The 12,185-nt window shown below is 36.2% G+C and overlaps 1 protein-coding gene across 1 annotated transcript in view; it reads right to left on the reverse strand.

Annotated features, from left to right (window-relative positions):
- dacha (dachshund a) overlaps positions 1-12,185 on the reverse strand; it is a 135,810-nt gene that overhangs the window by 68,043 nt on the left and 55,582 nt on the right. The window contains exon 2 of the mRNA XM_052587401.1: positions 3,814-3,929. Within this exon, the coding sequence (XP_052443361.1) occupies positions 3,814-3,929 (116 nt within the window). The remainder of the gene's footprint in view (positions 1-3,813; positions 3,930-12,185) is intronic.

A 12,185-nucleotide genomic window follows, 5' to 3' on the forward strand; every position in this document is an offset into this window, starting at 1 on the left:
ATTAAGTAAGTGTACTTACTATATGGATAGGGTTTGGCGCAGGGCTACTTGCATGTAATTTTGCATAATCTATTGTTATTATAATAGTAAGTACATGTAAGGTATAACAAGGACCCTTTCCAATAGAGTGTTACCATTATTTGAATTTGAATGGGGCCAATAAATGTTAAGCCAATAGACATTAAAAGTATACATATTTACATGATTTTAGCATGATATAATTACTCACTAACCTTTTCTGGGTGAATTTATATTCAATTTTACAACTTCATTGCCATGACAATATACCAACAAAAACAACAACTTTACAGCTGAAATAATACACAAGTTTTAATAGAAGAATAAATGTGAGTGCTATTATTAAATTATAACCTTCACATTTTTGCTTTTAAATCCTCTAAATCTGACCTCTATAAGTGCTCTACCATTTTTTTCCCCGCTTTTTTATAAAGAAAACAAGGGATGAGTCACAATTAATTGAGCTTAACTCATATTGAACTAGCAATAAGTCTCTTAAACTGATATTCTGGCCTCTAGATATGTCTTGGGTCGCTCCTTCAGAGGGTTCCACCTTATTGTTCACATGTGAATATCATTAGTTTTCAAAAGTAACAGCATACCTCTTCTCAATAAGCCGCCCGGTTTCAGGTATCGTGCCCAAAGCACAAACAACACAAGCTATTCTAATGTCCTCGTTCTCTCTCTCCTCCGCTCAAGTGCCACAGGCTTATAATGTTTCTGTCAACAGCAATCCAGGAAACCAAATGCAAAAACAAACCCCACAACAACACCTGGTTTACCAGCACCCCCCTACTGCATTCAGACACTCCGTCCTGACTGGAAACACAGCGGAGGGCTTCGAGAGAACAGAAAAACACTTCATTTCTCCAGAGACGCTACTCTCTGGCTGTTTTTTTCCTCTTTCTGAGGGTGAGGGTGAGCATTGATATCCTCCACTGAGCGCCGTATCAGCCGAGCCGCCACTTTGTCCTGCCTAATTATGGCGTTAGCAGAAAATAACAGCGCAAATTGCTGCTAATAATTAAATGACAAGTCTGATCAGAATCTGCTGATGTTTTGGTAATGCTGCTAGAATGGGACAGTAGTTACGATGCCTCAGATGTATTACTAATGTGATGAACAGATGTACGGCCACACATTTAAAACAGTTTCTTTATTAAGTTTAGTTAAAAAAATAATGGTAATAATAATTTAAATAAAAATAAAATTAAATAACATAAATATCTATATATATCTATATATATATAGATATATATGTTAATAATGAGAATTGGCCCCTATACTAAAGTGTTACCAATAAAAATAGTTATTTCATTTTATTACATCATTAAATTCATTATAAATACACACTTGTATAATTACTGACTATAATAAGGACAACTGTAATTAGAATTCATACTAGATTAATATAACAACCAATACTAATTACCTAATTATATTCATTTTTACCTCATTAAAAAGTCACAAATTCAGTCAATTGCTGAGAAAGATCACAAATGTTGTAATCTTTGATAATTGTGGCCCATTTACAAGTTAATATTTTCAGGTGTGATATTACTATTAATACTGTACCTCCGTGGAAGGGTGGTACATCTATGCAAAAGTATTATGTAGAGGTTTTTAGATGATTTACGGGAATTGTTTTTACACGTTTTAGCAGCTTGACTTCATCACTTTACTGTGTGTTGTCTGTTCTTACTGGAACACATGCAAGTAACTGAAGAAATGCTAGTGGAAAGGAGTGATTGTTCGCTATAAACAATCAGAATAAGTTCAGCTCCTCAAGTTTCACAATATGTTGATACTGCTGTCATGGAGAATAGACTGAGGCGTCCTGACATACATGTGGAAGTCAGATCTTTTAGCGCAGCATGGATTCATGCATGGAATTACAGCAGAAAGACCCGAGGGCTTTGGAACACATCCGGATGGAGTCCAAAATAAACACATTAGTTCATTTAACTTGTTTAAAAGGGTAAATGATACCAGTAAACTACCATCTGGAAAGAATACATACTTAAAAGTTACACTATTTATTTTTTAAATGTAGTCTATTATGCAACAAAGCTGCTTTTATTTACGCAGTAGTAGTGTATAGTCTTCATTAAATATGATTGTTAAAAATGTGACAGGAAATCCCAACCTGTCCTCCAACCAATACGCTTGTATAGGTCGTTTGTCCAAATCCCTGAAATACGACCCATCAGAGCGTATACTACAATTGCGCCCCTATCGGCAAAAGATTATTTTCATATTAATGTTTTGTACTCTTTTATTTGTCCTCTGGTTTGCGTTTCGTGTAGCTCAGTTAGTAGATTATTGTGTTATACCTTGATATGTAATCATGCTATCATAGGTTCGACCCCAGGGAACAGACGTTCACGAAAATGTATACGCTCAATAAATCATAATTTAGCATGATTTCTGTGAGGGTTAGGTTTAGGGGTGGGGTTAGGTGTGGTCATTCAAACGAATAAGCCACCTACAGTAGTAAAATATGCAGGAAATACTGTGAGATTGGTGTAAAATGCCCACACATTGCATTTAAATAAACGTGCGTTTTGATTGATAATGACGTTATACTGTCATTATACTTAAATAATGATACCGTCATTATTTTTACGCCCGCTAGAGGGCGCTTAACTTTAAAACGTAAATATAGGTCTTAATAAATGCTTGCACAAACGACCTATATTGTCGTTTTTTGTTGGAGGACAGGCTCGGAAATCCGCCTCTGCGAAATTAAATAAACGTAAAAATTAAATAAATAACCTACATAACAAAAATAAATAAAAACAAGTCCTTTGCAAAGGGGAGAAAAAAAATTCTGTGTTACGTAAGAATGGTTTTACGAACGATTTACACAGAAATTCATGTTCACGTTTCATGAATGAGGGCCCATAATGCCAATGTCCCTATTAACTCACATTGCTCTCAAATCGCATCACATCCTACAAAGTCAGACATTTGTTGGCATTGGGGATGGCGAGATGAGCAAAGGAACTGAGAGAAATGTGGACGCACATTTTAAAGAGCTCCATCCCCCCCCCCGGAGCGGCTGGCAGAAATAACAACAGAGTCATCTAAAATCAATCAGCGGGGCCGGCTAACGGACTGCTCCGGCTACTCCGCGCTGCGCAGATCAATACATGCGCTGGCCATTGTGAAAGCTAAATTGCCACTACCATCAGCAATTTAGAGAACTGAAGTTAAAAGGCAAGAAGTGGAGAGAAGAGTGGACATGACATTAACGTATCCGAGCACGACGCTAAACGACACATGTGGTTTAGTCGCAAATAAAAACACGCAAACAAACACCCAGCTGATGCCCAGTGGTTTAGGATTTGGTATTAAAGCGATAAAACAATTCCTCTGAAACAGATTGAATTCCAAAGGAAGGAAAGATGAAAGAGGGATGATGAGAGAGAAAGAGAGAAAGCAAATGCGTGCACAGGAAAAAAGCAAAGAGGCAACAGAAATCCAATAGTTTAACCTCTGTTTGAGACGCAGTGGTGGCCAGTGAAGGACAGAGGAGGAAAATCAATACGAGCTGATTTGCAGAGGGTGGAAGAGTGGGAGGAGGAAAGAAAAGGAGAGCGAGAGAGATGGGAAAAAAGACAGACAGCACAGATAAAAAAAATACAGATTCCACAGAAGAAAGAAAAATCAAGCATAAATGAGACAAAATGTTCATATATGTGGTTTCACACACTGGCGCCTGTCATTCATTGACAGGTGAGGCTGGTATTTTTAGGTCTTGCAGGTGGGTGAGCGAGAGAGGGGGGGTTTTACCTGTCGGGGAGAGCAGACTGGGAGAGAGCAGGCCGTGAACGCTGTGAGGAAGCAGACGAGAGCTGTCCTGCATCGCCACGCCGAGAGAACGCTTGGGAGGACGACCGGGCCGAGAACTGCACAGAAAAAACAGACAACGGGGGTTTAATATGACGTCAGATACATTTGCATCTAAATTTTAGCTTGATCGTGTACAGTAGATCACAGGGACACATGACTGAGAGATGTATTTTGATTGGTGAACATCAACTATAGGCTACTTATTCGTCAATGACATATAATTGTTTACTGAACAGTTATGTAAAATCACATTTGAACTTGTGCTGTTTTGGACATAAACAGCAATATGGTGATATAGCTCTCACTGCTCGTCTGATATTGTATGATATAAATACAAAAACTCATACAGATGCATTTTATGCCCTAATATCTTGAATTTTAGGGCACAACTGCATTCATGATGTTGTTCCCTTGCATCGTATTTGTCAACAGTAAACTTATGAAATGTAAAATGATGTACAGGTCTGAGCGCGAGGCTAGTGCGTTAACTGCGTTAAGATATTGTAATTGCATTATTTTTTCATAACACATTAAACTGACAGCTCTGTTGTTGTTTTATTGTTGTTGGTGCAAATGTGATTTTCTGGACAGTTCAGTCCCTTCTGGCAGACCAATGAAAAGAAAAAATAGTTTCAGAGCATAAGCAAGTTTCTACTTTATACACACATCAAACAAACATACCTCCGGTTACATATCAACCCGTCATGATAGCTACGTGAACAATCATGGCTTTAGTATCCCGTTCCGCTAACATACAGCACGCTAGACAAATGATTCAACACAAAACACAAACTTATCTCCCGCACTTCATTGTGAGACAGGCTATCAAAGAGACAGGTACATGACAGTTCGAACCCTGCGCAAGGGTGCTGGCAGATTAAAATAAGCCAGAAAAGCAAAATGCTAATTCTACTGCTGCATATCATTGGATCATGTCCAAGTACATCAAGCAGCAAGTGTTTTTCACTGTTCTATTAATACTGCAGCGCTAACAAACACAAACCAGAGCAGAATCACCACTATCCTGATCATAGTAAAGCCAAAAAGGAGGATGCCACAGCATGCCACTTGTTCATTATAGTATTACACTGGAGTTTCAGAGAGTAGTAGTATTTTTAAATGGAAGTTTCACAAGTCATTCTTGGCAGCATACAATGTGTGCATGTATAGCTGATGTAGACGACTGAAGTCAACACATAACAGCATCTGCAACCAGTTTTACATCTATTATGTGATGCATGTTTAAGTCCAATCTGAATACGAGCTTTCTACTTATTGTGGAGAACAAATGAAATATCACATGCACCAACTTTCATTGATGTTACATTAATGTTAGCATGTACATAACATTGGTTATTTTTATGGAATTTGTTCATAATATTAAAAAATAAGGTTTATTGCAAATTTGTGGAAATGTTTATTTTATTTTATTTTATATCACACCAATAACACTATCCAGCAGTATAACATATTTGAGGATTTCAAAGTTGGGGAAAATAGTGTTTCTTTGGGGGGAGTGCTGTGGAAGACAGAATAAATCAAACAAATATTAAAAAAAAAATTTTTTATTAAGACTTGCAATAAATAATCAAAGGATTGTCTTTTTTTTTACTTTATATCTCACAATTCACTTTTTTTAAACAATGAAATAAAAAATAAAAGCATTAGAAAAAGGACATAATTTTTACAATTCTTAGTTCTCTTTTAAAAATTGCAAGAAAAAAATAATTTTATATCACTGACTTTTTTATCTGAATTTTGAGTTCATTTCTTGCAATTCGGACTTTTTTTCTGAAAATGAAAAAAAAAGTCCCAATGACCTTATCCATTTCTGTACAGTTCAAGGATCAACTACTATCCGTTTAACCACTAGTATATTATAGTAGCCTACAGTACCAGTCAAAAGTTTGGACACTTTCCCATTCTTCTATATATAGAATACAGTATACATAAACAGAATATATACATAAAAACTTTTTTTTGCAATGATCACTAACATGTGGTGATCAAACACTTATAATGACTTGACAGCGATATGTAATGGAGGCAGGGCATTTAACAATAAACATTATTATCCAAAAGGAGTCTAACATCCGTGCACTGAAAAGTAAAGTTGAAGTTTATTCATCTTTAATTCAGTTCAATTCCCTTTAAACTTTATTCCGTTTAAGTTTATTTCAAGTTTATTTTCATAAAATACCTCTGTAAATAAATACAATATAAATTCACGTCTCACGCACTTTAATGCCCTTTGAATGTAATGTGAAGTCCACTTCTCAGGGCACTTAAGGTCGAATTAGACAACGCTTGAATGATGCTGCCTGAACAAGATACCTCCATTCTGAAGTGAAAGTGTTGACTGGTGTCACTATCTCGCGAACACACCAACGGATCTCCACCAAATTCAGAGTATTGCTAGATTGTTCAGTGCCAGACCGCAAATTTAACCACCTGTAACTCCCGAACCCCATGGGTTATGGACGTGGGGGTGGTCTCATTCGAAAGAGGACCTCTAGACGTACACTACAATTGCATTCCAGAGGGATCCTCGAGCTGAAGGGATCCCCGAATTTGGTGCGGATTCTACATGCAGTTATGGCAATATGGGCATTCAAAGTTTCAATTGTTTTCCATAGACTTAAGCTTTAAACCGTTTTATCCAGGAAGCCAGTAGTACAATGAAGCACACTCTTCTAGACAAACTTAGTAATTACACCACTTCAAGAATTTATCTGCATTATGTTATGTAAAAAAAAAAAAAGGTTTATATCAGCGGCATATTTGCTGATACCGATATATCGGCGACAGGTTCATATCGGCCAATAATATCGGCAAATCGATATATCGGTCTGGCTCTAATATATCCAATTTTTGATTGGATTAGTAATGTAACGGTCCTAAAATGATCCCCATTTGCTACAGATAATAACAAGCTTGTCAACACACTTAAAATGACCATTCAGTGTCCAGTTTCATCCATAAGGCAGCATTCCTGCCCCAAGATATTCCAGTTTGACTTGCTGATGTGTTGACAAGTTTTTTATGATTTGTAGCAAATGGGAATCACTTTGGACGGTCACATTACTAATCTAATTAAAAACTATGAACAGTGGAGCGTGGTGTAAAAGCGAGGCAATCAACATGAATCACTTAAGCCGTTGTTGTGCCTGTAAGTGGAGAGCAGTCGATGGAGCTAACTGTACTGTAAAAAAAAAATGTCAGCACAGTTTGCCAGACCACAATTCCTCTCTAGTGCGGAGTCTTTGATTCTGGGAGAGTTTGACAAACTACTTTTAGCCTTTTTACTCTGAGAAGATGTTTGATTTAATTGACAGAGAAAGTGGAGGTGGGACACAGGGAGGATTCGAACCGGTGTCTCCCACATGAACACTATGTAGTGCTAACCGCTAGGCCACAGTAAACTTATTATAACTTACTGCTACTAAAAATAAATCCACAGAGACCTCTATGCGCAGTCCCTGAGTCTGTTTCAAAGTTTGTTTTTACATCATTCTGACAAAAGCCACTTTGGAAAACAATCAATTACCTCAGTGTTCAGATAACATGACTCCATTTCCTTTGAGGAAAGCAAATTAGAAAACAGTCTGGTGGGGCAGTAAATGATTCTGTGGGGTCATTGTGGTGCAGGAAGAAAAATCAGCTAAATGTCAAAAGATCCCTCCTTGAAGTCAGCCAGCTACTAATTTGAAATCACACATCAGTGACTGTTTAAAAAAAAACCTAAGCAGACGTTTCTGGTCATGCTTAAAGTGTGATGGAAACTGTTTCCTTTAAACTCTACATCAGTATACGTGTGTGTTGAAGAACAAGAAAAATTCTTTCTTTCCTCATTTGGAATATCTGACTCACTAGCTCCTTTTAAGCATTCCTAATCGAGGCGTGCCCGAAATACAAGATAGAAAAAAAGCCAACATGCTGGAGTCGTTAGAAGTCTGCAGTCAGGCGATTGTGCGTGAACAGCCACTTGACTCCCGCGGGACTCTTAAAGCTATTTTCTTATTTAGCTCCACTTTGACTGCGTATTGTTAGAGGCCGAGCAGTTCTTTCCTCGCTCGTGACAGGTGCTTCCCTTATATAAAACCCATCCTTTCATTTTCAAGAGCTCTTTCGGAAAGGTACAGCAATCATGTACTCGACACAATGTTCCAGAAAGAATACTGGAATTCTAATTATGTGGAAATATTGGACTTTGTATTTTTAATATGAACAAGGATATAGTACTAAAAAATGATACTTAGTATTTACCTATTTGATCATATCCATATATATTTTGGATGAATTGATTAAACTGGCCAAAGTTTATTTCCAGATCATATTATTATTTTTTAATTGTACATTATAATCTTACACTAATTATAACTAATAGCATGATAATATTAGTTATGAAAATGTTTTGAACCATATTTTTAGTGCATAAAGGTCATAAAGCATTAGAACAAAACCTGATCAGCATTTTGGATCATTTGAGAACTTGTCGTCACAATTTTGTGCTGCACTTGTGTTTTGACATCAAAAATAAAAAATAAAAAAAAATGTTCCATGATTTTACAGTGGTTCATATTTCATCTTATGGCTTATATGATGAGCTTTTTTATTCTTAGCAACATTTTTTTTATACATGTAAATGCATTTAATGTGTAAAATGAACGATAAAATGAAAATGATAAAATGATAGATTTTTCTTTTATGCCAAATATCATTAGGATATTAAGTAAAGATCATCTTCAATAAAGATATTTTGTATATTTCCTACAGTAAATATATCAAAACATATTTTGATTAGTAATATACATTGCTAAGAGCCTCATTTGGACAAATTTAAAGGATATTTTCTCTGTATGTTTTTTTTTCACCCACAAGAGTCCAGATTTTCAAATAGTTGTATCTCAGCTAAATATTGTCCTATACTAACAAAGCTTTTTTTATTTAGCTTTCAAATGTATTATTCTCGATATCAAAAATGGACCCTTATGACTGATTTTCTGGTCCAGAGTCACATTTGTCGTGCAAAAACAATTTTTTTTTTTTTTTTTGGAGAATTAGCTGTAATAATCAGTTAGTTGGTTATGCACAATTATCCTTTTTGATTATGAAAACTGTGGCACCACTATTAATCAAATTTTTTATTATTAAATCATTTTTAAAAGGTATTTTGGTGATGATGTGTGAATGGTAACAGTATGAGTATTGTGTAAAAGATAATTGGCCAATTTTACTGCAATTTAACAAGTTTCATGTATTAAAATGTTCAAAGTTGTATACATTTTATAGACTAGTTGTTGCAGACATAATTTTAAATATTGTAAATAAAATGATATAAATAAATAAAATCGCATAATTCCAAGCTGCTGCTAAGTAACTGGTAATGTGGAGGTGACAATAGCCAAGTTCTTACTGTGAAAACAGGATTTTTAAGAAAGGCAGCAAGCGTTTGAAGACTCCTAATCAGAGTGTCCTGACTTTGTCTCCATTAACCGGTTGTAATGCAGGTCTATTGAAGGCTGCTTGTCAGTATATTGAACCGGCACCCTGTGAACCGCTCAGTTCTTCAGTCAATCTGACTGTAATGGAGCCTCTTACACCCTGAGAATTCCCTGATATGGGAATATTTTTCATCTCCCTTTCCCACTCGCAGGCATGATGCCCATGTGCGTTCCCTACAGCCACGACAGACAGTGAAGAGCAGCGAGTATACAATCACACACACGCTCTCCTCTCTTTCCAGTATCCCATCGGGCTGGAGGAACAGATGGCAGTGAAAAGTCATTCACACGTTGCTGCACGTTCCACACGCTGGAGAAGAAAACCCTGTCAGTGCGCTCGTCGCAACCAATCACTCTGCTCAAATCCCCGGCGACAGCATCGCGCTCTGCTGGGGACTGGCGAAAACTGGGTTACTAAGCACTTTTTCTTCTCTCCCGACTTCGTAAATGTGCCCTTGTCATCTTTAAATGGCCTTATTCAATATTCATGAACAGGCGACACCTGCTCGTCTCGCTGAGACAATGTGGCTGAAAAAATGGGGCGGGGCAAGTTCCGAGGTAGGTGATTCAAACTACACCCCTTTCTGTGGAGTGGGCGTGGCCTAAGAGTTTGTTTACAGAAACAAACTTAAGTTTTAATCTTCAACTGTTTGTAATAATGTTTAGCCCGAGAAGAAGCAAAGGCTAAGAGTTGGACCGTGGCCGGAGGGGGTGCGGGAGGACAAGGAGGGAAAACAAAATCAGATTTCCAAAATTATAATGGAAAACGGTTTTAACAACAACAAAGACGGCAGCTGAGGCAAGAGAAAAATGTACGAGTCAGGGTGCCTTTGAAGATATTTAATTAAAATCTAATCCTGCATTCTTAAAGGCTCACATAAATTAAGCTGTCAGTCAGAAGATTTATGCATTCACATTTGCATATTGCATACAATTCATCAATTACTCATGTTTGAAAGGCTTGAGTATCCCAGGGAGCGGAGCTACCAGTGTGCCAGCTCAGAGAGACAGACAGCGAGAGAGAGACAGCGTGAGGGAGAGAGACAGACAGAGAGGATGATGGGGCTCCTGGTACCCGCTGATGCCCAAGAGGAGTCAGTCTCCATATGTCCATGCATTCAACCAATACTACTCAAATCCTTTCTCTTGCAAACGTACACACACACACTGTGCGTGAAGCTGTCTGGTCTCAGACTGCCACATTTAAAGCTCTATTCTCACAGTCAGACAACTGCAGCTGATTTCATTCTGCACTTTGCTCTCAGTGTTGTACAACTAAACTAATTAGTGTACACTGGAGCGGACCACAAGTGCATGTGGCAGGCACAAGCTAAATGATTCACGCTTTACTGAATAGTCACTGCACAAACATTTCATATATCTACAATATGTTATGTCATGACTTAAAGTCTCTTATGCTCACCAACGTTACATTTATCTGATCAAAAATAAAGTAAAAACTCTAAAATTGTGAAATATTATTGCAATTAATCTATGTGAATATATTTTAAAATTAATGTAATCTATTCCTGTGATACAAAAGATGAGTTTTTAGTCTTCAGTTTCACTTGATCCATCGGAAAATCATTCTAATATACTGATAATATTTTTGTGTAAACCAAGATACATTTTTTTTTCAGGATTCTGTGATGAATGATAGGTTCAAAAGAACAGCATTTATTTGAATTAGAAATATTTTGTTACAATATAAATGTCCTTACTGTCACTTTTTGTTAATTCAATTAATTCTTGTTGAATATATATATATATATATATATATATATATATATATATTTTTTTTTTTTTTTTTTTTTTTTTTAAAGAATCATATTTAAGTTTGATTTTATACAAACAGAGAAAAAAATTACAGAAAGAAAATATATAGCCAAGAAATAACAATATAAAGCAAAAGATTTTACATATGCATGTTTTTTTATTTATTTATATATATTCCATGTTAAAAATAAAAATATTATGACTATACAACTAGTGGTCGACCGATATATCGTCCGATATTTGTCATTTCTCAAATAAAGGCATCGGCCGATAAGTTTTTCTGCTTGGCAGATGTGTTCGAGGTGGACTTTTATTTTGACGGCGCTGAGAGCAGCAGTGCCTGAGCACACAGTGCTCACACTCTCTCTGGTTTGTCGTCGTCATTAACCGTTCTGTCTAACACAAATAGAAGTCTGTCTAATAATCGGATAGAATGGTTAAACAAAGGAATTAGTATATACAGAAGTATTAAAACGATTGCTATTATATTAGGCCTATTAGAAATAGAAAGGCAAACATTATAATACTTTCTCGTTTGCCGTCAGCATTCAGCAAATATGCATTTATATAATTTAAACAAATCTTTGAATGTCTAATGAACATTTAATTTCACAAACCTTGCAAACTTCGTATCCAGCTGTGAGATCTTGTGAAGTGTGCATTTTTATCCTGCATGATCACCTGTTCTCTGTGTGATGGTCGCTCTGTGTGAATTGAATGCTTTAAACTATAAACTGTGATTTCAAATTATGCTGTGCTTTATGCATTTGCACAATGTCATATTCATGTAATTTTCACTGTGTGCTGTATGTAAAATGAGGGTTGCCCTGGCTTTATTTGTAAAAATATGATTCTCAGTGAAAACAAACTTCCCATAATACTGAATCCCCTGTTGGTTACAGTGTTTACTTTCTTTTGAATTATATTTTTATAAAAAAAACTATTTTAGTTGAAAAATACTGTCATCTAAAGTATAAGCATGTTTATTTTACACATTTATTTTTTAATTTATTATCAAATGATTTCAAATTT

The sequence above is a fragment of the Carassius gibelio genome, chromosome B21 (assembly GCF_023724105.1).
Source record: "Carassius gibelio isolate Cgi1373 ecotype wild population from Czech Republic chromosome B21, carGib1.2-hapl.c, whole genome shotgun sequence".
Taxonomy (NCBI): Eukaryota; Metazoa; Chordata; class Actinopteri; order Cypriniformes; family Cyprinidae; genus Carassius; species Carassius gibelio.